We start from the raw sequence: 27,450 nt of genomic DNA on the forward strand, positions 1-27,450 counted from the left end.
TGGTATTTATTTTCTATTAAAAATTATTTATTTACGGAATTTATTTATAAATATTGATTTTCTATGAAATTCATTTTTTATGGAAAGCACTTCTCCCAGTGGAAGAAAACATTCAATAGGAATGCAGTTAGGTTTATATATATATATATATCTATACTTGAAGTAAAAAGCTATCAAAGCCTGATATATGACCAGAAGTGCCTCAAATATGGAGGTATAATACTACATACAACAATACTACACTGCATAATTCAAAAGGCCTGGTCATAAGACAAATTCCAGATGATTGAAATGGAAGCTTGTGATAATTCTCATCAATAAAATTAAATTAAAAAATTAATAAAGAAAAAAGTAATCAGCTCGGTAAGAAAGACCAAATCAGACCATGAGAGAAAATTAGCTAAACAGGCCAAAGTAAACCCAAAAGAGTTTTTTGTCAAGTAAGAGGAAAATGACTATGGTAGGATGACTTTAAACATTGCTCATAGTAGGAAGGCGACTGAGCCAAAAGAAATAGTTGAGTTCTGTGTGCAGGAGTCAAGAATGTGGAATGGAATCTAGCAGAAATGGTGACTAGTAGAGTACCTCAGAGTTCGGTACTAGAGCCACTAGTACCGAATGCTACAGTAGCTACAGTACTAGAGTCTTTAATTTGTATATCAATGACATAGGAAAGGCTTAAGAGGAGATATTTAGTTGTTTGTTGATGATGCAAAATTTGGGAGAACAATAGTTGATAAAGGTGATGTAGATATCCTGCAGGATGATTTAAATAAATTGCCATTGTGGACAAAGGATATTGATTGTCAATTAATGTTGCAAGCACTTCAAGTTGAAAAGGTTGCATATGGTGTATCACATTGGTGTTGAATTGCAAGAATTTGATGAGGCTAGGGACTTGGGAGGCTAATGCTTCAACTCTTTGTCCAACAAAGAGTTGAAGTTCAGAGGGCATATTGTAAAAGTTGGTAAAATAGCTCAAAGGTAGATGTTGACAAACATGCTAACAAGTAAAATTAGGGAAGTTATTATCTCTCTTTATAAGGCTATGATTCGTCCACATTCTTGACTCCTGCACACAGATTTGGTCACCTGGGTTTCTTGCAGCCCAGAAGATGGTAGAGAGGATTCAGAGACAAGTTACCAAGATGGTGACAGTTATGTGAAATACTCCCTATGAAGATGGGTTGAAGGTTTGTGGGTTGTACAGTTTAGTTGATAGGAGGAAAAGAGAGGACATGATAGAAACCTTTAAGATATTAAAGGGGTTTTATAAAATTGATGCAAGAGAAATTTTTCAATATATGACAAATAGTCAGAGAACTAGGGGCCATCCATGGAAATTGTGTAAGAGTATTAGTAGTGAGGTGTGCAGGCCAGATTTTTTGCATAGAGAGAGTGGAGAGTGAAATGGATTTTCAGAATTTGTTGCAAGTTCACTGATAGTGAATGGATTCAAGGAGAGGTATGATAGGATTTGTGTGTATAATGGTTCATTTGGATCCCCCCACCCCATGATAAGTCTCTGAACTCTGTGTAGATGCTGTAAAATAATAATAATAAAGAGAAATAAATGAATGTGAGAATTGCAAAGGAATTTTGCTACTCAGTGTATAATGGATCACATTATGAAGGATGATGGCATTAAACCTGATATCAAAATTGGCTTTGTTAATCTCAGCTCTTTACTTTATGCAATGATGCTATCCTCCTAAATAAATCCAGTACAAGTTTACAAGATATTGAATAATATCTTGTAAACTTGTACTGGATATATTTAGTCATCATCATCATCATACGTATCAAGGATTTAGGCCTAGTATGGCCTGTTCCGGCCTTAGAAGTCATCGTTGAATCGTTTAAGAGGACGTCCTGGTTTTCTTTTTCCTAATGGCTTGTACTTTAAGGCTTGTTTTGGTAATCTTTCTGTTTTCATTCTTTGAACGTGTTCCATCCATCTATGTTTATATTTTTTAATTTTTTCAATTACTGGTTCTTGGTTTAATTCTTTCATAATATCTTTGTTTCTGTTGTGATCAAATGGGGTATACTTTGCAGTTTTTCTCATAAACTTCATTTCTGCTGTTGTTAATCTTTGTTTGTCTTTTTGTTTTATTGTCCAGATTTCGCTTCCATACATTAAGACCGGTAGTGCTAACGTATTGTATACTTTTAGCCTGGTTTGTTTTTGAACTAGGTTTGGTTTAAATATAGAGTTAATTACTCCTGTTATTTTTAAATATTTTGCAATTTTTATGTTTATATCTTTTTCATTTTCATAAGTGATCATACATCCTAGGTAGTTAAATGAATTCACCTGATCTAAGATCTTGTTATCTAATACTATTTTAGTTCTTGCTGGATCTTGTCCTTTAAAGGCCATAGTTTTTGATTTTTCCGTTGATATTATCATACCATAATCTTTGGATATCTCATTTAGATTTAAAATAGCTTTCTGTAAGTTATCTTCAGAATTTGTAATTATTATTTGGTCGTCTACAAAGAGGAGAGTGTTTAAGTTAACTGTAGGTGAAAGTTTAATTCCTTGATGTAAATTTTTATCTATTTTATTATTATTTCATTTAAGTAGATATTAAAAAGAGTTGCTGAGAGGGGACATCCCTGTCGGACCCCTTGGTTTATCTCTCTTGTATATGATAGCTTATGATTTAATCTTATTTGTATTTGATTATTTTCATATATACTTGTGACAGCTTTTAGGATATTATTTGGTATTTGTCTTTCTTTTAATATGTTAAATAATATGTTTCTTTTAACTTTGTCAAATGCTTTTTCAAAGTCAATAAATGCAATATGTGTTTCTAAATTATATTCTCTTCTTTTCTCTACTATTAATTTTAGGCAGAAGGCTGGGTCTATACATGATCGTCCTTTTCTAAATCCATTCTGTGCTTCTAAAATAAAATTTTCGGAATATTTCATTAGTTTGTTATTTAAGATTCTGCTATATATTTTGTAACAGGAATTTAGTATACTGATACCTCTATAGTTTTTAGGGTCATCTCTATTACCTTTTTTAAAGATAGGAATTACAATTGCTTTTTTCCATTCTATTGGGGGAATACCAGTTGAGTAAATTTTATTTAAAAATAATAAGAGTCTTTCTTTGAATGTAGTTCCTGCGTATTTATATAGTTCTGAACCTAGCTTATCTTCTCCAGGTGATTTTCCGTTTCTTGTTTCTTTCAGGCTGATTTCTAATTCTTCTTCAGTTATTTCCTTTTCATTTTCGTTAATTGTTTGCCAGTTGTCTTTTTTAAAATATTGTCTGTCCACAGTTCTGTGTAGTAATTTAGAAATTCTTCTAATTTCAATTCAGTGTTTAATTTTATGTTTTCTTTGGTATCTGCATTTAGGTGTTTCAAAATATTATATACATTGGGTCTTATTTTATATAAATCATGTTCTAAATTAGAAACAAATTTATTCCATGATTCTCTGTCTTTTTCTGACTTCTCTTTTAGCTATGGCTCTTATTCTTTTATATTCTATTTCATCTTCTAATCTTTTACTGCTTAACCATTTGTGATAGGCTTCTTTTTTCTTTTTGATTATTTCTTTGATTGTATCATCCCAGATCTTCAGTTTTTTCTTTTATTGAATTTTTTGGTCTTTCCTAAGCTTTCATTTGCTGCTGCCTTTAGTATCGTTTTTATATTAAGCCATTCTATTTCTATTTCTTCATTTTGTTTTATTTTATCTAGATACGGGTTAATTCTTTGTTCATATAGCCATTGTACATTTGTGTCATTCAATAGTCTAGTTTTATAAACAAATGTTTCAATTTTTCTTTCTGTTCTTGTTACTTGTAGCCATTTAGGTGGTAATCTTAATTTTATTTTAACAAGGAAGTGGTCACTGCTTATTTCATATCTTCTGTGAACTCTAACATCTAGTGAAAATTTTGATGTCTTTTCATTTAATATGAAGTAATCTAATATTGATTTCCATCCTCTTGCTGCCCAAGTATATTTATGTATGTCTTTATGTTTATAGAAGGAATTCATTATTTTTAGGTTATTATAAACTACAAAGTCAATCAATTTTTTACCATTTCTGTTTAGAGTGTGTTCTCCATGTATTCCTATATTATTATTAATTTTCATGTTTCCAATTCTTGCATTTAAGTCTCCTGCTAAAATTATGTAATCATTTTTATTTATTTTATTATATATGTTTTGTATCTGATTATAAAAATCAATATTATCCTGTTCTCTTCCTTCTTCTGGGGCATATAAACCAATTATTGTTAAATAGCCTCTATCTATTTTTATTCTAGCTTCTATTATTCTTTCATTCCATAATTTATAATGTTTTAACTGTTTTGAAAGGGAGTTATGAATCCAAATCATGACTCCTGCTTGTGCTCTTTGGTCTCTGTCGACTCCACTGTATATCACATTAAAATTTTCAGTTCTGATGGTTCCTTTTAATTTCTTTTTTGTTTCAGTGATTACTGCTATTTTAAAATTTCTTTCATGTAATAACTGGTCTAATTCTATTTCTTTATATGCTATTCCTCTTACATTCCAGTTTGCTATGTGTATTATATTTTTCGTTTCCATTTTCATTTTCCCTTTTCCATTCCAGGGTCGTTTCCCATAGATTCAATCCGATTATCTTTTTCTGTTAGCTTACAAGTATGGTTATGTTCTCCATGTTAGGGGACTAGCCTGACGATGGAATAGTTCAGTGGTAGGGCTGCTACCTTAAGGTTTCTGAACTCACCTTCTTCCGAATTTAAACCCATAGGAGGAATAGGGTATATTGAAGGGGAAAGGGTAGATTATAGAAGAAATATAGTAAGGTTTATAGAGAGGACATAGTTGTAAGGCCAGAAATGAAAAGACCCCATGGCCCTCGAGTACTCTAATAGCACAAGGGTCATAAAGTAATATATGGTGGGGTGGTCCGAATATACTGAATAAGGACTCATGGACCAACAGGGCCATAAGGGGCAATCATCTTGATTGTAAGGGAAGCAGCACTCCCATGGACCCCTAGCTGGATCTATCCTCTCCTTCTTCTACTTTGAGGAAGACCCACTTACTTTAACCTTAGGGGAGCCCACCATGTGTGTGTATAACACACATGGTGGGCTCCCCTATCCGCCACCCAGGGGTTACAGGGGTTACAGGGTCCCCTGAGAGGGATTTATTTAGTACAAGTAATAAATTGTTGTTATATTAATAAATTTGTAATAAATTTGATATGGAAATCAGCAATAAACAAAACAGACCATGGAAAAAAATGCTGAAACAGTGAAATTATCAGCTGAATCCTGAATGGAGAACCTATAGAACAAGTAAAACCTTTCAGCTTTTAAGCACAATTTTTAATGACGATGGCAAATCAAATATGAAAATAGACAAACAGAATTATCAAAAGCTAGTATGATTGGAAGTCAACTGAATAAATTTATATGGAATAAGAGAGAAATTATTTAAAATACTGAACTAGTTGTATACAGGGCAGTGTTCAAACCAGTTTAACCTATTAATTTAAGAGCTGGGTTTGAAATGAAACATTTGATCAAAGGCTGGAGACCACAGACACAGTAGTTCTGAGAAAAATTAGAGGAGTGAATACATGCATCAATGATGGTATCATATTAAAATTGAGGATATTAGGAAAGAACTCAAAAAACTTAGCATTCAGGAATGGGTTTGCAGAGCTAATTTCAGGTGGTATAGCCACTTAAACAAAATGGGAGAAGAAAGCTTAGCAAAACAGTGTTCTTTGGCAGGGAAAAAAAAAAACCTAGAGGAAGACCAAGATCTAGGTGGATTGATATAGTAAAATGTGCCTTAGAAGACAGAAATATAGGATCTGATAATATTGGAGAGGTGTGATAATATTAACCGATAGGAAGTTAGTAATGATGTAACTTTTCCTTTGGGAGTATGTATATCAGCAATTTGATGATGTTGACAATGAAGAAAACTTGTCCAAGATTTCCTTATTGAGAAATAGTCAAGTGTGTTGAGGGAATTGTGTGGATTATGTTGGCAGTTGGGAGTGTTATATAATTCCTTACAGTAATCGAACACACACATTTCTTGACATTTCTTCCATCATATTCATTGAAATTGAAGAATGAAAGCAAGTTTATATGGAAGTTCTAAAGAAAGGCATCCTCACTGTTGTTTATACCTGAAAATCAAGCTTCAGAGGTTAGTAATCAAAAAGATCCAAATAGGTTTGGGATTCACAGCTGCACTGAATTCTGCAGTGACATAGGGTTAAACAGTAATTATTGTTGCTGCCACTTGAGACTGTTAGAAATAACAGAGCCACCACCACTTACAAACATTAAACCTGCTGTTGTTTGTAAGTGGTGGTGGTGTGTATTGTCTATATTTATGTTAATACCCTAGATCAGGGTTCACCAAAGTTATTTGCCCGTCGACCCCTTCAAGAGTTTTTTGACTTGTTATCGACCCCCTATATTTTACTATTACGTAATTATAATAGGACAAGCAAAAAAAGACGCTTATGTGAGTTTTTAGATTGTTTATTTTATAGTTACAGTGTTTATTGTATGTATAATATAGTATATATTATTATATTACTATTACTACTACTATTACTATCACTAGTAATATCACTGGTATTACTAGTGATATTAATAAACTATTGGTATTAATATCACTGGTATTACTACTAGCGCTGCTCAACTCTTCAACATAGAGAAGTTTAGTTTGTGAATAAATAACGATTGAATTATAATATGTATGTTGATGAATTTTAGAACATTAATGCTTACTTGTATGTCGATGTGCAAAAATGAGACTGGGATCAAATACTTCTAAGTATCAGTAAATAAGAACCACACACGTGTTGCAATCTCGCTCCCACTACACCGGCCGGCAGGAACCACCAACATCCGTTTATTGGTAAGTACATAATTTTGGCCTACTTGATTGGCCTCAGTACTATTTTCATGACCTTACTCCATCTTACAGGTCCTATTCATGGACCTGTAAGATGGAGGTACTGATCCCACGATTCACTCTTAATTGCATTGTCATTACCTCCATGTCTTTTGTCATGGAGGTAATCCAAGTTAACCGAATTAAATATTACCCATACAATGATGTCTTATATTTTTCTGTTGACCCCCATTCAACCCTGAGCCCGAATCGACCACTAACAATGTCATATCGACCCCTTTGGCGACCACTGCCCTAGATCTTGGTGAAGCCGAACTTTTTTTTTTTTTTTTTTGTTGTTGAATTTTTGTTCGATTCATAATAACCAGGTTTTTAACTCATATGCAATTGTTTATTTATACTAGATGTATTTGCTCTACATGTTTACATGTTTTGCTGTCCTTATGACTAACAACATCACCAGGAAGTTACTTAACATAAAAAAAAAAAAAAAAATGGCAAAAAATTAAACATTTTCCAACAGCAATTAATATCTATAGTTGAAAAGACTGGAATAATAATCTAATCACGAGTATCATTAGGCATGTTATGTGCAGTCTCTCCATTGTTGTGTGAACTCTGTTTCTGATTGCTGGCCTAGGATATGTCTTTAATTTTACATGTTAATTAGTGACTTCCAGATGTCATGAAGGATCATTTTGATTTCTATTTAGTGTGCCTTTTGAGCAAATGACCTCAGAGGACTCCTTCAACAACCTGTTGAAGTAATTCTTTTCTAAATATGGCTTAGTGGATGCGTGCCAATTTATGTGTGATGTTCCTTGAGGATGTACGCTACGAGTCTGCTTTTTTCTTCCCATTTGGTTTCAATGTCACCCACATGATTTTTGTTTTCAAAACTTCTCCCAGTCTAACCTAATTATATATCTATACAAGAGCACAGAATCTTGTGCACACCCAGACGTTTATAAAATGAAACTTTGTCTTTAGGGGAACATAGAAAGCTTCATAAGGTGTTTAGTGGTTTGAAGGCTGTTATGATGTTGACTGCCCGGCTGTTTTTCTTGATGTATTGCCAATGTATGGAACAGATACCGTGCCGTTGTAATTAATTTCTGTGTTATCGCTGGGTGGTTCATCAGAAAATAAACGTTTCATTAGTTTTTTTTTTTTTTTTTGAGTATCCATTTTGGTGAAATTGATGAAATAGGATTTGAAGTTCTTGTTTTCATTTGATGTCATCATTTTTTAGTATATTTATAGCTCTGTTTTTCAAGGTTTTGATTATACCTTGAAAATTTTATTGAGGGGGATGGAATGAGCTTGCTTGTAGGTACCTGTCTGTGTGGGTTTCTTTCCTATAGCCTTCTAACGATAATCCTCCAACAATGTTTTTGTTGACAAGGATGTCTAGGAATTGTAATTTCCCATTCTTTTCTACTTCTGATGTGAATTTTATTTTCAGATGTCGATTATTCAGAAAATATAGAAAATCTTCCAGGTCTTTCTGGGTGTGTTTCCAGATGATAAAGATGTCATCTGCATATCTCCACCATACATATGGTTTTAAGGTTGCCTGTTCTACAGCTGATTCTTCACATTTTTCCATATATAAACTGGCAATAGAAAGCAGTAGAGGTGAGCCTATTGCAAGACATATATTTGGTAGTAAAATTTTCCTTTCCAAGTGAACAGTGAAGATTTTAGGCAATACTGACCTCCTATCCCGCATCCCAATGACCAGTTACAACATTAATCAATCTTCTCTGGACTCTTTCCAGTATATCATCACCATGAAAACCACTGACCAAATCCATATGATGCTTCGTCAAGGCTTTATACAATGGAACCAGAATCTCTGCATCATTACCATAATCTGATGTGACACTTGTGCAATATGACTTTTTAACTTCAGATACCTGTCACCACCATTCCAAGGTCTCTTATTTCCTCAACCTCCTCCAAAATTTCGTGTGTTGAAAAAACCAAGTGTGTACTTTGCATCCTTTTGTTACTTACCAAATTTCAGAACCTTACACTTTGCAACATTGAACTGACAGTTCCATACTCTTGCCAAACCATACAAAGGGTTTAATTCCTCCTGTAAAGCCATAGCATCTGCTTGATTCCTTGTCACTCTCTAGTTTCACATCACCTGCAAGCAGTTACATATCTCTAATTAAACCTATCCTGATATCATTAATATGCAAGTGAAATAACAATGGTCCCAAAATAGACCCTTGTGGCATACACACCACGCGTATCTTTCCTCTTCTCGGGTACTGTATTCCCATACCCCACTTGCTGATACTTATCTGAGAGCCAGCTGCCTATTCAACTCACTAATCTATCATCCATTCCTTGTGTTCCAGTTTAGTTATGCAGCAATCTATCAAAAGCCTTTGCAAAATCTAAGATATCACTGAATATGCATATCTCTCTTGTCCAGTACATTTTTCACCTTGTTATAGTACATAAGTTGGTGAAACATGACTGCCCTTTAACAAACCTATGCTGACAAGCACAGAGAATACTGCTGTTATCAACCCACTTTTGTATCCTAGCTCATTAACCTCTTCAGTACCTTTACTCTAGATATACAGAAGAAGAAAAAAAAAATCAGCTAATGCTTTTTTGTTTCCATATAGGGAGTAGGCAAGGCTTAAAACAGCCTTGCTATCTAACTTTTGGAGACTGAGTGGGCAGTTCAATCTCCACTGGTAGCCAATCAGGGATAGTTAGCCCAAGGCTATCACTAATTAATTGGTGCGCAGTGAAGAATGCAGTTGATAAGTGCCGCCATCTTGTGGTCCCTAACCCTAACACAATATTTTTAATGTCTGAAAATAGTGTGGGTTCGACTGCCGATTTTCTTGAGTTTACGGGACAAAATACCTGAGTTTCCAGGAGAAAAAACCTGCTTGCCCGTGCCAGAGATTGACTAACTCGGGAACTGGTCGAAAAAAGGCTTAGAAAAAATTCCTCCAGTCGGCGACTAGACTCGAACTTATGTCTTCCTTTGTGCGGTCAAGTGCTGCAGAATGCAAATGCCACTTCTACTGAACTACACAGGCCTTCTTAGATATACAGATTTGCCTATAATTTTTTGCCTTAGTCTTATCACCTCCTTTGGGATTTGCACTGTTGCAGGAATCTTGTTAAGCAGGTAGACCAAGGCTGATGTTTACTCCTTGGAACATTCCCTTAAGACACTTGGTGATATGTCATCAAGTTCTGTTGCCTTATTGACATCTAGCTTACTTATCTCCTCACATACCTCTTGCTTGCCCACCATTAAGTCCCCTCACATTTCATTTTCTACTTTTGAGCTTCTAATTTTACACTGAGGATGAACCACTTTGATGAACTGCTCAGAGAATGCCTTGACTGTGTCCTGTTCATCAGTTAAAAAAATAACAACTCACAAGGGTTTTTCTTGTTGGCCTGATTTTTCTAATTTCTGCTTGTACTCTACTTTTGTTGTTCTTACCAACCAAGTCACTATTCCTGGCCTGCTCTATTCCCTTCATGCAACTGATTATTACTATTATTCATCTTGTGCTGCCTCAAAAGTCGCTTCTTCTTTCAGATTTGATACTTAATCCCTTGATTCATCCATTTTACACCTATCTTAATTGGCTCACTTATAACCTCGTCCGAGTTTTCTTTATTATCCATCATCATCATCAAGCACCTCGTAGCACAATTGGAAGAATGACGGACATTGCTCCCTTCGATTGGAATAGGCCTAAGTTCGATTCTCGTCGCGATGGGAGGAATCTTTATCTGGACGATTTTCAATCGAAGGTGAGTTGGCCGATCTCATACGGAGGTAGCAGGGTTTTTTTCTCCCAGAAACTTGGATTTTTCATCCCGCATACAGACAAATTGGCTCTTCAGAACACACTCGATTTACAGACATAGAATACCAGTTGTGGTGGTGGTGGTGGAGGTGGGCGGTAGATGTCGTTGATGGAGACAATTCGTAGTAGAGGTTCGGTGTAGTGGTTGAGACAGTTGTAGGTGTCCTCCCGTGATGAGTCTTCGGACTCATTGGAGGTGTCAGGAATAATAATAATAATTATTATTATCTATTATCTCACATTTCATTCTCTACACTTGAACTTCTAATTCCACACTTTGATGAACTGCTCACTGAATACCTCGACAATGTCCTGTTCATCAGTTATAATCTTCCACTTTCATCCATTGACATCATCTTATCATAATCATTCTTCTCTCTACTTGCCACATTTCGAAACTCTAGAGATTTTCTTGGCCTGATTTGATAATTCTTGATTATACTGCAACATTTGTTGTATTTACCAACCAACTCACTTTCTTGGTCTGCTCTTATACTTTTCATGCAATTAGCAATTAATATTATTCATTTTGTGATCTTCCAACGTGCCTTCTTCATTCAGATTTCATGCATAATTCCCCTTATTCATTCATTTTAGCACTTACTTGATTCAGTCGTTTGACCTTTGGAATACATTCCGCACTCACATTGATACTGTTATGTATTTCTTTGTCAGTTCCCAAGCAGCATTTATTTCCTTACCTCTCAATTTCTGATTCCATGCTATAGCTCCAAGCTGTCTCCTAAGCTTGTTATAATCACTAACCTTGTACTTCCACATACATCCTTTCTTCACACACACCTTCATATGGCTAACTACAACTCATGTGATCACTTCATGTTCATTCTCACCAACTGGAGATAAGTGTGAAACCCCACTCACAATGACATTTAGTCTGTGAAGCAGGATTTCCAGATTAATTAATCCTTCACTAATTCATAGTACCAATATATGACAAACTAGTAATTGAATTGGAACAGATGGGGGTTGGATTAGAAATTGGCTGTCTGATAGGAATCAGCAGGTTGTGTATGGGGGGGGGGGAGTGAGATCTTAGAATATCAGATCTCACAGGTGCCTTCATGAGATCTGATATTATTATTATTATTACATGACACCTCCAAGGAATCCAAAGACTCATCGAAAGAGGACATCTACTCTGTAACTCTCCACCTCCACCACTCAATCCACCAACTACACTGATATACTGTTGTTTGATGATGCAAAGTTGGGGAGAGTTATAAGAAGTAGAGCAGATGTTAAAACTTTGCAAGAGGATCTAAATAGACTGTCTGAATGGGCTAGTGTGTGTATGTGTGGAGATGTCAGTCTAATTTTGCAAAGTGTGAAGTTTTAAAATTTGGGAAGCAACGATGTAATGCAGAGTATAGGATTGGTGGAGATATTTTAGAAGAGGTGAAGGAGGTGAAAGATTTGGCGGTTATGGTAGATAGGGACTTGAAATTTCATAGATATTTTGCTAAAATTGTGTGGACAACACAATTATTGGAATGATGCAGAGAACAGTGATGTGTAGAAGTAAAGATGTTTTGATTCCATTGTACATGTCTTTGATCAGGCCATACATGGATTACTGTGCACAAATTTGATCGGCAGGTTTTCAAAAGGATAATGAGATGTTGGGGAGGGTCTAGATATGATTCACTAAGTTGGTTTCTGGTCTTTGGAATGTGGAATATGAGGACAGATCGAGAGAATGCAAATTATAGAGCCTAGTGGATAGAAGAGGGGGAGACAAGATCAAGACATATAAGTTGTTAAGGGATAATTACCAGATTAGCATTGTCTGGTAATTGACAAGATTTTTCATAGTATATCTGGAGAGAGGGGAGAATGAGAGGCCATCCCTGGAAGCTGTAATAAGGTGGGTGTGACCAAGGGGGTTGAGGAGTCGATTTTTTGCATGGGGAGTGGTAGGTGATTGGAATGCATTGCCTGAGAGTGTGATTAGTGCAGGTACAGTGAATGCATTAAAATCAAAGTATGATTAGCTGTGCATGTGAGAGTGAACCACCCACAATGAGTCTCTTGACTCCATGGAGGTTTGTTGATGATAATAATAATAATGTACAATAGGTTTTCAGACTTTCTTTTTATGGTGTGACCTTCAATATATATATATTAAAAAAGTGTTCTTTATTGGAACAATGTGTTTTCTGTAGGTGTTAATACTGAGCTAAGATTTCATCTGTGTGATGCATTCATTAGTTTAATTTTGAATTATATATTTTTTTTATTTTTTTATACAGAATATTGCCTTTGTTATTCCTCAGTTTTATTATATCTTCTACAATGACAAGACTCCACAGGTAAGGAAAAAATTCAGCATTCTGCAGTGCTTTCTGTAGCATATGTTATTGTTTAAAGAAAATTAATATCACTACTTTCTTGATATGATATGCATTATATCTGCTGGAATGAACTCTAATAATAAAACCTAGTAGATATAAAATCACAATATTTTTTCACTCAAAAATACAGAAACTCACCAAATTTTAGTATTGGATTTCAGTAGATTTCCACTGCTCATTCAGGATGGCTTTCACTAGGTATGGCATAATAGCATGTATAAGAATATTTCAAATAAATATTAATCAATTCAGCTTTTTGCAGTTCCTTGCAGGCTCTACCTGTCAAATCAACCACACCTTTGTGTGGTGTGGCCTCTTTTAATAAAAAGGACTCTGGTGAAACCAACGAGTATTTTTCAAAGGGATACTTGCCTAGTTGCTTGCCAGCTAGGCAAGTATCACCAAGTACAGGTATCCCTTGATTAACGTGTTTAATTAATCCCTGGATGTTACTGCGTATATCAAAATTGCTTTAATCAAATATAATAATCAATGGTAAAAAATACAATTCGTCCATGATCAATTACTGTATTAATAGTTCGTTTTTTATGGTACTCGTTTAGGAAAGATAAAAAATGAATGCGAAGTAAATGTTTAATAAATGCTTGTACCTACATTAGTTACTGCACTTTTTTTTATCAAAATAAGTTATCAAGAGTCATTTGAACAGTTTTAGTTTTTTCCTATCAGCATAAGTTCTATGATAACAAGCAAAATGACTCTCTAGACCTCGGCAAATAAGCATTCTTCGATTAGCATCTGGATCCATATCCATTACTTCTGCTTAAGCGATTCTAAACTGAGATATTGCATCCAGTTCTTTAATTGTTATCTCCTTTGGAACCTCATCGTCATATTCCATTTGTTTGTTGTCTTCATATGCACATTGTTGTTCAATTTCAAGATGATCTTTGCAACTGAAATCTTTTGAATTTGAATCCAATAATTATTTAGCATCTTCTAAATCAACACCATCAAAACCAATATCTTCACCAATTGCAACAATTTCTTCAACCACGTTGTGTTACAGGATTTTGAAAACACCTTAAGTCATTAGCGCATTCTGCAAAAGGTTTTCCAAACATCTCTCATACAGCTAGAAGACACTGCTCCCATGAGTCATGAATGTTTTCAACTGCGTGTTTAATATTAACATTTTTCTAAAATTCTTGGAGCCTAATCGCGTTTTTTCCCATTGTTGTTTCTACTACTTGCGAGAATGTCTTTTTAAGAAAATAGGCTTTGAAAGTTGCAGTTATGTTCTGTCCATGGGCTGTAGCAATGATGTCGTATTTGGTGGAATTTTGGTACATTTAAAGGTGCGTTAATTAAAATTCTTGCCACGTATATAAAGGGATTGTTGCAATTAATTCCGCCGTGCTAATCGAATCCCATGTTAAGAAAAACCGTGTTAAGCAAGGGATACCTGTGTTACTAGGTGACAGATGACCTTCATCTCCTGGTGAAATACACTAATTGGCTTATTGGAGATGATCTCTGCTATGTTTGGTCTCCAGAGCAGGGATTCCTGTTTCTTCCCCCCCCCCCCTCTTCTTCAAGCATTGAGAATGATACCCTTCTAAGTCATGCCAAACATACTTAGACTCATAACTTCCTACATTTCAAGGGCAGATCGGTTAAAATGGTGATGCTACAGGCTGGCCACCAGTTGTGCATGGGCCTGAACTTGTCAGCAATGCATCAGGAGGCTTCCAAGCCAACTGGCATATAATCTTGTTGCAATGTATTCTGTCAGGTTGTGCCTGACAGAGTGGATCTTACTAGTTGTATGTAGAATTTACTATCAAGGCCACATTGTAGCATGAAGACTTGTCTCTCTCTGTATGGATGTCATGTCTAACAGTCTGTCTCCTCTCACTGTACATTCCCACTGTATCTTTTCATCTAACCATGACTAAATATGAAGAATCTTACAGTGATAGTGACACTGCAACAAAAATGAATTTCCCTCTTAAAATAATCCCAACATAAAATGATACATCACAACCTACAAACCAAGCCAGAATCTCCTCAATAAAAACTCACTTGCAATTAAAATAATCCCAACATAAATGAAGTTCACCATCACTTGCAATCTTCCAGACCAGACATCTTACTCCTGACAGAAACCCAGATTACAGCTACATCCATTACTGTCCACCTCCAATATCCAAACTATACACTTCGTGATTCATTTCACTACAAGAGTAGCACCTGTGCCTTTGTGAGATCTGATAGTATTGTTATTATTACATGACACCTCCAATGAATCCAAAGACTCATTGAGGGAGGGCACCTACTCTACAGCTCTCCGTCTCCACCACTCAATCCACCAACTAGATGACACCAACTACAGCGAACCATATCATCTACATGAATGCCATCTATTGCCCACCACCACCACCACTAGTATTTTCACAGACAATCACAAATCCATGCCCAATGCAAGATTCGAACCCACAACCTTCTGGCTGGAGAGCAGATATAGCCTGTTAGAGAATGACTAATTTAGAATCCACTGCTTTTGACTTTCTCTGGCTGATAGTTTCTTTGCCTAATTTAATATCATTCATTTATTGCCTTTACTAGTCTCCAAACACTGATTACCACTCAGACCTCATCACATTCCTTTCCACGAAAATCAACTATCTGCAGTCCAGCTATCCAAATAGTGAGATCATCTTTTTAGATTACCTCAACATCCACAGTTACAACTGGCTTTTTATTTCCAACAACACCAACCAAATTGAACAAGAAGCAGAAATCTTTACTATAGGTAATGGCCTGATGCAAATCATACATCTACCTACTCTAATTCCTGGTAACCTTTTTCACTCTTCAAATACCCTGGAGCTCTTTGTAACCAGCTCTCCTTCTGGATACATTGTAGAGGTCACTTCTTGGCAACTCAGGCCACAATCTTGTGCAAGTCTCCCCCTCTCACAAAATTCTGTTTCTCAAAACCATTCCCAACCTCACATCCTCTGGCATTACAAAGGTGCCAATTGGGATGACCTCCAGAACTTCTCCTCCTTTCCATGGTCTGACTATTGCGGTAGCTCATCCAATCCTAACACCCACTTTGATCAAGTCACAGAAATTATCCTCACCAAAATTGTTGCAGGTCACGTACATTAAGAAATTCAACTTCATAGTCCATGTATAATAAAGCATGCAAAAAAAATTTTTTTTAAAAAATGTAAAGCAATCATCAGCAGATCCAAATCAAATTTTAAAGATTGACAAGAAGAAAACTTGCCTTCTTCCGCATGGAAGCCAAGCCTTCCGGGCCCTTGCAAATGCCAATGGATACACTCCTGCTTACCTGTACTTCTACCTCTCTCTCTCTCTCACTCATCCTGAGGGTAACACTGTTACTTCATCCAGAGATAAAGCTGACCTCCTAGCATCACTATTTTCCTTGAATTTCTGCTTGGATGACCAAGGGAAATTGCCTCTAACCATACTGGAATTCATGCACCATGTGCCTCCTGTAGTTTTTTTGACAAAACAACATCAGAATACTACTAAATAAATTGATCACTAAAAAAAACTTCTTGTTCTGATGGTGTCTCTCCAATGGTTCTCAAACATTGTGCTCTAGAGCTATCCTATTCCAAAAAAAAAACACATGCTATGTAATTGTGCTAAATTGACTCAGTTATAAATCACACACACATTATGTAGGGGGGGGGGTGTTTATACAGTATATTCAGTAGATTCTAGTTAATTGGTCCACTAGTTAATCAGGATAGCCATTTTATTGGGACGAGTCTGAGAGAACAAAAATAAAATGAGAAGATAACAAGAATCTGCTTCATTTATTTGGGACACAATGCTGTTTAATTGTGCTAGTCAGTAATCTCTATCACATGGAGTGTTAGAAAAATTATGTTATCTTGCTTAAAAAATGTAGTGTTGATGGCATCTGCAATACTGATGAAACAGGGATATTTTATTGTGCCACATCAGATGGTTTTAGTGTATCTTGTTATAATCAAGATACATGTCTGGATCAGTACCATGTGAACAAAAATGCATGGATGACATCTAAATTTTTGAAGAATTGGCTTATGAGTTGGGACAAGGAAATTACAATAGAAATCAAGAAAAATTTTACTGGTGCTTGATAATACTTAAGGATGTTAGTGCAAAAGTTAATCTTTTACAGACAATACAGTTTATGGCTGATAAGCAATTAGACCATTCAAAACTGTTTTGCTCAATGTAGTTTTAAGCATTTGGTCATGAATATGCCATATATGGCGAATAGTGAAAATGACATCTCATTAAACATGAACTGCATCAGAAACTGTGAAGAGTTTGCATCCATTGATGGTAGTCACCAGTACTATAATGAAAATGAGGTCTTTGATGAGGGAATTGTGTAGAAAATAACACCAGAAAACATTAGAAGAACAAAAAAAGATGAAGCTGACATTCCCAATCTTGAACTAGAAACCCCGAGAGCTAGAAAGTTTATTACTAAATTACAACTCTATTTCATGCATGAAGGCAATGCTATATCTGCACTAAATACTGTACTGACCACATCATTAACTGCTAAGAACTGCATGCATGTTTAATATGTATATAAATGAACTTATTTTTATGGCAAATATTTTACTCTAAGTAAAGCAAATTTTTAAGTTTATAAATTAGTAATTTTTCTACTCACTAAACGAAAATCTTCTCTATACTTGAATTATGTGTACCATACATACACCTTTTAAACTCTCGACGTGCAGCTGCTTAATTGGGGCAAATTTCACTATTTCCAATGTGGCCCGATTAAATGTAATCCACTGTGTGTGTGTGTGTGTGTGTGTGTGTGTGTGTGTGTGTGTGTGTGTGTGTGTGTGTGTGTGTGTGTGTGTGTAGACAGATAAATAAATAGATAAATATAGATGTCACTGTTCTGAATAGCATAAGCATTCTTAGAAAAGTCTCATTGTGTGGGGCTATGTGGAAAAAGGACAATTATTTATGGTATTAAACCACACACAAGATGTCAAATAGAAACTATGTTTTAATTTGACTAGTTTCGTGAAAAATTGCTTCACTTCATCAGGAAATGGCATGAATAAATTAAAAAAAATAGAAGGAAAGTAATAATAGTTAACATTCCATGAAAAATATGGTAAAGCATTTATTCACTATAATAAATTTAGTTTAATCCTTTATCCAAGTGTGAGCAAACAAAGTTTGCACCTGAAAGTATCTTCAGGACTGGGGTAAGGTAGTACAACACTGGGAAACTCGTTCCAAAGGTGGACCAAGCTAACATCACTCCTATCTCAGTATCTCCCATAATGCAAAACACATCTCCTTGCGGATATGTATAATGTTACGCATTAAGGGAAGGGCCTACCCAGAGTAGTTTCGACCTTTATTGAGGTCTCTTCAGTGGGAACCAGGCCCAGACGTGGAGATACCAGGCAGAAGCAATAGCAAGGTCATCTCTACCTATAGGAGTTGCCAAAAGGTGTGCCACCTTTTTATTAAATTAAGGATTAAGAATTAAGGAAAAAGTAAGGATAAAGGATTAAACTAAATTTATTATAGTCTAACCAAGTGAAAAATAAACTTTCAACATCTTTCTCTAAATCCAGAGTAATTTAATAAAAAGGTGGCACACTTTTTGGCAACTCCTATAGGTAGAGATGACCATGCTATTGCTTCTGCCTGGTATCTCCACATCTGCGCCTGGCTCCCACTGAAGAGACCTCGATAAAGGTCGAAACTAGTCTGGGTAGTGGCCCTTCCCTTAATGCATAACATTATACATATCCGCACGGAGATGTGTTTTGCATTATGGGAGATACTGAGATAGGAGTGATGTTAGCTTGGTCCATCTTTGCAACGAGTTGCCCGGTGTTGTACTACCTTACCCCAGTCCTGAAGATACATTCAGGTGCAAACTTTGTTTGCTCACACTTGGATAAAGGATTAAACTAAATTTATTATAGTCTAACTAAGTGAAAAATAACCTTTCAACATTTATTCACTGTTATGCTGGCTTCTGATTTGTGGGTAGCTGTACATTACTGGTGGATCCTTAGTCCATCGCAACACACTTGCATTTACCAGTAGTGTACCCCACAAACTTGCAGCCAATGTAACGCATGCTTTCCATAGTTTAAAAATTTTCAGATATTTTTCACTAGAAATGTTAACAGTTATTACTTTCCTTCTAGTTTTTTTTTTTAATTTATTTGTGCTCTTTCCTGATGACGTGAAACAATGTTTTTCACGAAACTAATCAAATTAAAACATAGTTTCCATTTGACATCTTTGTATGTGGGTTAATACCGAAAATAATTAGTTCTAATTCTTGATGGTGCCATACTGCAGGAAGTGGATGAGATTTGAGAGTGATGGTTGACAGTAGACAGAAGTTTAGAGGGCATATTGGAAATGTTGCAAAGACTGCATATCATAGTGCTGCTATGATAAGAAGTAATCTGACATATAGGGATAAGGAAGTCGTCGTGCCAATGTATAAAGCACTGGTCAGATCACACTTAAACTATTGCGCTCAAATTTGGTCAACTGATTTTCATTGTGATGTGGAAACATTGGAAAGGGTCCAGAAACGAGTGACTGGACTGGATGGGAGGAAAAGAGATGATATGATAGAGATATATAAGTTAATGAGAAGATTTTATCAAATTAATCCAGATGGGATTATAAAAAGAGTAGAAAGCAAAAGGGGAAAAAACCAGAGGCCATCCTTTTAAGTTATGTAAGAATGTGGTGAAGATGGGTGTGAGGAGTAGATTTTTTACATAGTGAATTGTCAGTGAATAGAACACGTTACCAGAATGTGTTGTTAATACAAGGAATGTTAAGGATTTTAAGATTCAGTATGATAAATATGTTGTCAGTTGAATGAACCTCCCACAATGAGTCTGCTTACTCCATGTAGAGTGCTATAATAATAATAAAAGATAGACAGTACCTGCACTGAAATTCATCTGGGGTTTAACAATATATGAACAGTTTGAGTCTGATGACTAATCCAAGCAGTTAGCCATTTTTCAACTTCAGGAATTATTAATCCTTCTCCTTTTTTAATAGTATTAATAGCTTGTCATGTCATGTCATATCGTATCATATCATGTGATAAGAGCTTAGTGTGAGACGACTAAAATTTGGGGCAAGTTCTATCATATTCATTTTAGTTCTCAAGCTTAAATTTTTCATGTTTCTTTCTATTATTGCTTTCTGCTGCTTTAAGTGATATCATTTCTCTAATTCAATTTTTCCTCTTTCTGAATACCATTGAGGACATAAATATGCACTTTGCTGTGAATAATTTTAAATTATATTGATAATAAAAGAAGAGAGGGCAATTTACAACAGTTTGCTTCAACTGCACCATGTGAACTAATTTTTCCTGAACACAAGAAGTGATTTGTGCACAGCAATAAAAACTCACACATGTATACAATATTCTTAGCTTTTGAATAAAAACCACTCTCTGTGCAAAAAATCTAGTCCTCACATTCTTGTAACATTGTTCTTACATAGCTTTCAGGGTTCTCTCCCAACCAGTCATCTACTCAAAATTTCTTCTGCAATCTTTTCTATAAAATCACTTTATTAACTTGTGTGTTTCTTTCATAATCCTGCTTTTCAACCTGCCAATGAAACTTTGAACCCATAAACTTTCACTCTGTCTTATAAGAAGTATTGCACAAACCACTCATCATTTTTTTCATTAACCTCCAAATCTTTTCCTCCAGTTTCATGTTCTCATGAAACCAAGTTAACAAAATCTGTACCCATTATTCTTTGCCCAAACTGCTAGTCTATTTAAATTCTCCTGCAGGACATCTACATCACTTTTATTAATTACTATGCTTTCCAGTTTTTCATCATCAGCAAACTTTATATTCTCCCTTCACTTCATTCCCCAGATCATTAACATACAAATTAAATAGTTGTGGGTCTCCAAGTATGGAGCCCATAACATACTGCTAGTCATTTACTTTTTTCTTGAATTCTCCTCTGTTATATACTACTCTTTAATGTGTGTTAGTCAGCCATCTATGTCACCCACTTACTATCCACTTATCATTACTCCTCTTTGCATAATAGAGTACATATCCTTTCAAATGCCTTTGCAAAGTCTAAGATTATCATGATGTGGCCATTTCCTGTGTCTAGTTCAACTATCCCTTTATTATATAAAGCAAGTAAATTACTACCACATATCTCATCTTCACAGAGCTGTTTTGTAAGATTGTATTGCTGCCACCCATTGATGAATTCTGCCCTTAACCAACTTTTCCATATTTTACACCACTGTGATACTGATTTTCTGTAATTTCCTACCTGCCTTAGTGTTATCTTGATATCATCTTGAGTCCACAACTACCCTTTACATCATGTAATGATCCTTCAGATTTAACACCCGAGAAACTGTATTCATAATGTTTTTATTATTCCTGTTCTCACACTCACTTGCTCACTTATGGGGCATTTCCACACACATGAGTATATACAAAGACAACCACACACACACACACACACACCTGTCCTCCCAAAAGCTCCAATTTCCTTCATTTTGCACTTATAGCCTCTCACTGAACAATTTTTCCAAATCCTTAACTGCACATCCATTCAAATACAGTCCATCAGTCATATCCTTTCATCCATCACATTCACTTCATATATTTACAAACTACACCATTCTTTCTACCCAATCCATGCATTGATACATTTGCAATCATTGCTCTTCTTCTTGGTTTTCTCTTTACTTTCTCTGCTCTTCTTGTTTGCTTCTTCCAGTAGCTTTTTCATATAATCTCTCATTCAGTACTTTTCACCTTTGAAATCATTTTCACTTTTCAAGCCAAAAAAGAAATCCTCTCTTTCACTTTTGTATTTCACAGCATCACTTAAGACCCTTAATATTTGTACTAGAAAATTTCATAATCCTCCTCTTATCAAGCACAATTCTCATCATGGAATTACTATACTGGATTCTCTCTTCTCTCTCTCCTACTTTGTCATACTCTTTCTCTTTCCCATCACTGCTCCTTTCTTTCTCTTTTATGCTAGACTATTCACTAGATGTCTGTCCACTCAATTGAGCTCATGCTTTGTCCTGTGAAGGACTCAATATAAGCATGCTGTTTCTCTGATTACAGCCTTCATCATTTTCCTGACTTTCCATTGCTTCTCTCATGTTATGTTTTATATTTTATTCACCTTTGTTCATTCCTGCAAGTGCTTTCCCACCTGTATTTTCTCTATACCCTTCACATTTGCACACTTATCATCTGTAATTTTCACTGCTCAGATTTGAAGCTTATTATATGACCTTCATTTTTAGGAATTATCTTTGAAACTCTCCCAAGCCAACCTGAATTTAACATATATTAACATTGTGAAATCCTGACAAAACAACTGACAAGCACAAATATACCTTTTATTTATCTTTAAAAAAAAAAATTAAAAAACAAAATTTACAGTTACTTGTCTAAAGTAATCATCTACCCCCTAAAATTTAAGCTTTTAAGCTGTCTCTGCAAGATATATTTTGTGTGATATGCAGGTATGTTCTTAAAAGTCTGCCTGGAAGTGCTAGTTTAGATGAAGTGTATAGATTTGAGTTAATAATCTGATCTTTTCCTGCAATAACAGTTTCATACATTCATGAAAATGCCAGAATCTGTATGTGTACTACCTTAGCCCATTTCTGTAAATTAGGTACATATATCTTCACTTTACATACTGTAAGTTAAGTACATATTCTTCCATACTTAATTTTTTTACTCCCATTGTTGGCTGTGTCATCTTCTGTTCAGTAGTTACAATAGGAGTAAAAAAATTAAGTATTCAAGAATTGGAGGCTGTACATACAGGAGGAAGAAATATTGAAATCTTTGCTGTTAATAATCCTGTATTGATTGCTGAGAGGTGAGATGAAAAAACTGCAAAAATTTATAGAACAAATAAATATATAAGTCAAAAAATAATAAAATAAAATAAAAAATATATATATGACCTTACATTAAAAAAAAAAAAGCTATGATATTAAGCAGAGAAAAATTTTAGAAAAGGTTGAATCCTATACTTATTATAGAACATCTAATTACAGAAATTGTAAAATCAGCATAGAATAAAAAAACACTCTAACATTAGAGAAATAAGCAAAGAAACTAGACTGAGAAAGATTAAGAGTTTATATTGTTGGATTCTGAATGAAGAGAAATTAAAATTATTAATACTCCCTTCAGAATCCAACATAATCCACCATATCAATGGCTACATTTGTAGATATTATTTAATGTAAATCTCTTATTATAAACTATTATTCATATAATTACCTTTGAGTTTTTTTTATTTAATTATTTAATCTAGGATATATATTAATAATGAAAGGACTCTGTATAAAAATAACATTCAGAATATTTTATTTATTCCTATATTAATATAGTAGAAGAATTTGTGTTCATCATATTTAATTGTATATTATTTGAATTTAAAAATATCCTTTTATTTTATTTCTGTATGTAAAGGTAAAATGTTATGTAATGCTTATGCTTATGTAGTGCTCTAATTGTTGTCATGGAGACGGAGTTAAAAGTAGAAAGCGCGAGCGTGGTAGCACGTGAGTTATGGACATGAGATGGAATTAATATAAGCTAGACGGTGAGAACAAGTTTTGGCGGGAAAAAGGAGTGAAGGTGTATAAACGGAAAGTGAGAGTAAACAAAAAGCAGTCAGCACTAGAACTGGGGAAACTAGGGACTGAGTGCAGTTGGAGCACTCAGCACAGTAACAGCACTCAGAACAGTACAATAGAGATAAGGAAATAAATTTTTAGCAGCACGGAGTTAAGTAAGAGGCTGTAGTAATAGGAATTAAGTGCTGTAATTAGATTACGAAGGATCGGGATGTAAATTGACAACTCAGAATATTGATATAGAATTCTGAAGCTAATGTTGAATTCCAGAGTTTCAAGGAAGATTAGTGGAAGGCTGATTCTATTGCAAAGTAGTATATGAAGAATAAGTGATTTTTCTAGTGCAAGTGTGTCTGCATTTGTAATGTGCTGAGATTAAAGATTAAGTTAATTTAAAGAAGATTACTTTTGAAATGTGTAGCTCCAGTGTGATAGTTAACTAAAGTTTTGAGTGTGCTTCAGTGAATAATATGTGCAAGGATTTATTCCGGTAAGAACAGTTGTACTTCATAGCATTTTAGAGTGAAATTATAAGAATTAACTCCTTCTGTTAAATCCTAACATTAACTGTGGTGTTTATGCTGAAATTAGCCAAAGCTAGAAGATTAATAGTCTTTCCCCCTTAAAGTGATAACTACCTCTTGACTGAACTATGTGATTTCTGACTAAGGGATAATTAGAGAATACAATTGTTAAAATATTTGCTGTGAATTTCAGTGATATTGACCTTTAGAACTATTTTTGTTTATTAGGGAGAAATTAGATTTTAAAGACTCGATGTTTAATACCAAGAGTTGAGTGAATGTTATGAGTTGTTGAACAGAGTTAATTTTCCATTATCCAAAGTATGCTTATGTATATATTATATAACCCTGCATTAAATGTTTTGTTTTTATTGATTTCAATTTGTTGTTAGCCTGATTCTTTTCCACTGCACCGTACATAAAATTATCGGACCTAGCGGGAACCTTAAATGTTGATGTCAAATTCGGCCTATATATAAAAATTAGACTCCTAAAGTTAATTAATATTTGATTCCACTATTTTGCATAGACTAATCTGAATATAGGGTGGTGCACTATAATAGAAATTTCCCTGTATTTGGTTTAGTAATCAACATACAATTAATTAACCTTAATAAGAACAACGTTAAAACAAGATGGCGGATCAAAAGACAGGATGTATTACTAAGGATGATCCAACAATATAGTCTTTAATTAAAAGAAACACATGTATTAACCACAGTGAAAATTATTTAATTGTAAATGTAAATTGTAAATATAGTCTTTTCTATACAATAGAACATGACAAGAATGGCTTCTTTGGCAGCAGCTTTTTTTTTTTTTTTTTAAATGTTGGGCCTATATACAGGTGGTTGGCTGGTCAACCTGTAGTATGCTAGTACCGTATATGGATGATGGGTTGTGAAAGGAGAAACTTGTTTACCTTTGATTTGAATGCCTGTACTATTATTTGGCACTATTATAATGCCAAAGTACTCGTGTGGGAGTAACTGTGTAGGCTTTGTTGCATGGGGGAGGAGATAAGCACTAAGTTGTGGTCAGAATTACCCAGGGGCTTACTACATTCACTGCATATTTGGAGGGGTTATTAGTAAGGAAGAGATCTAGGGTATTTGGGGAGTGGTTTGGGTTATCTGGTATTCTGGTCGGTTTTTGAACAATTCCCCAAATATCCTAGATCTCTTCCTTACTAATAACCCCTCCAAATATGCAGTGAATGTAGTAAGCCCCTGGGTAATTCTGACCACAACTTAGTGACTGCAGATGTTTCAGCATCTCTGCCCGCATGATCTGTATGACTGGAAGAGGAAAGTCAATTGGTGTTATGGACGTTGAAATCACCCAGGAGGATGATTTCGCTGTTTGGGAAGTGGGACTGGAGAAAATCAACTTTTAAGGAGAGGAAATGAAAGAGCTCTGATTGATTGGTGGTGTTAGAAGAGCGATAGAGATAGCAGATGAATTTGACTGAGTTGGGGAGGAATATCTTCAGCCAAAGAAGGTTGAAGTCAGGTAATTCCAAGCTAGTTGTTCTCTGGCAGGGTATGTCAGAGCGAATATATGCACAGATGCCACCCTTGGGTCAAAAGGAGTTAAATAGTGTATAGTTAGGAAGGTTGAGATGAATAATGCTGGGGGGAAGTGAGATTTGAGTTTCGGTTAAAAAGAGTAGGTGGGGTTTGGTGGACTGCAGGTGGTAGTGGATGCTGTTGAGGTTAGAGTTGAGGCCACATCCGTGGCCTCAACTCTAACCTATTCATTGCTGCTAAAGAGGAAAAATGAAGTTTCAAAAATGATGGGTACAAAAAAAGAGGAGATAATAAAGAACATGCAGGAATGAAAAATAATATATACTGGTCACACTGTAAGTCTTCCACAAGTTTTAGTAGAGAGAAGAAACAAAAAGGAAAAGATAAAGACATACAGGAAAGGCAGAGACCCATGAGTCTCGACCTATGATAGTCAACCTCCTGGATGAAGATGATACTTATAGGTGAATCAAATGCAAAAACTGGGGGAGATTTAATGATGGTAAGAGGGATTGTAGGAGAGACTAATTATTGTTATTATACACACCTTCTTGGAGTCCAAGGAGTTATAAATGCATTTCTTATCCCAACTTACATAACACACAGCACACTTTTTAAAATATATGTCATTCCTGTCGATCCCATGAATATATGTATATATCTGATGCATATGCAATTACATTTAGTATTTTCTTGATTACTCACTTCTGAAGAAAGAAAGAAATGAGCACAGTATGCTTGGACTGCTATGCTCAGGTAACCATTTTTGAGCAGAATAGTTCATATGTAATCTTATCAAAGCCCTGTAAAAGTGGGAAGGATGACTTCTTTATTCCTACAGGTTAGAGCAACACTGATATCGTAATCTAAACTGCCACAAAGAACCTTAACTTACCTCCTAGAATAGAAGATAATAATAATAATTATTATTATTATTATTCAGTCCTCCATGGATTCAAAAGACTCATCGTGGGAGGTCCATCCTAAGAACATAAAGTCTGTCAAGACTCATCGAGGGGAGTTGCCCCTAAGAAACACAAAGTCTATCATACCACTCCTTAAACTCATTGACCATTCTCGCTCTCACCACTCCATCAGGCAAGGCATTGCATGGTTCAACCACCCTCCATGCAAAGAAACCACTCCTCACCCTCTTGCTCACAGATTCCTTTCGTAACTTCCAGGGATGGAAGTTACGAAAGGAATCTGTGAGCAACTGCTGCACTACACATCTGCACTATTATGGCCTCTTGTCATCACTCCTTCCCACTGTTCAACCAAGCGAAAAAACTCCCAAGTGTCAACCCTGTAACCACCTCTCAACAGTTTAAAATTCTCAATCATATCACCTCTCCTTCTTCTATCCACTAAACTCTGCAGTCCACATTCCCTCAGCCGATCCTCATAACTATCATTGTACAGTCCTGAAACCATCTTTGTTATCTGATTTTGTACCCTTTCCACAGTTAATTTATCCCCTTCAAATCCTGAGCACCAAATCTGAGAACAATAGTCCAAGTATGGTCTGATCAGAGACATATACAATGGA

At 35.2% G+C, this 27,450-nt stretch overlaps 1 protein-coding gene across 6 annotated transcripts in view; it reads left to right on the top strand.

Annotated features, from left to right (window-relative positions):
• Positions 1–27,450, top strand: part of LOC150093183 (phospholipid-transporting ATPase IF-like) — a 799,705-nt gene that overhangs the window by 536,917 nt on the left and 235,338 nt on the right. For all 6 annotated transcript variants that reach the window (XM_090413774.1, XM_090413776.1, XM_090413778.1 and 3 more), the window contains one exon: positions 13,048–13,107. In XM_090413774.1, the coding sequence (XP_090269900.1) occupies positions 13,048–13,107 (60 nt within the window). The remainder of the gene's footprint in view (positions 1–13,047; positions 13,108–27,450) is intronic.

Source organism: Typopeltis vanoorti, chromosome 24 (assembly GCF_054136105.1).
Source record: "Typopeltis vanoorti isolate ZY-2024b chromosome 24, IOZ_Tvanoo_1.0, whole genome shotgun sequence".
Taxonomy (NCBI): domain Eukaryota; kingdom Metazoa; phylum Arthropoda; class Arachnida; order Uropygi; family Thelyphonidae; genus Typopeltis; species Typopeltis vanoorti.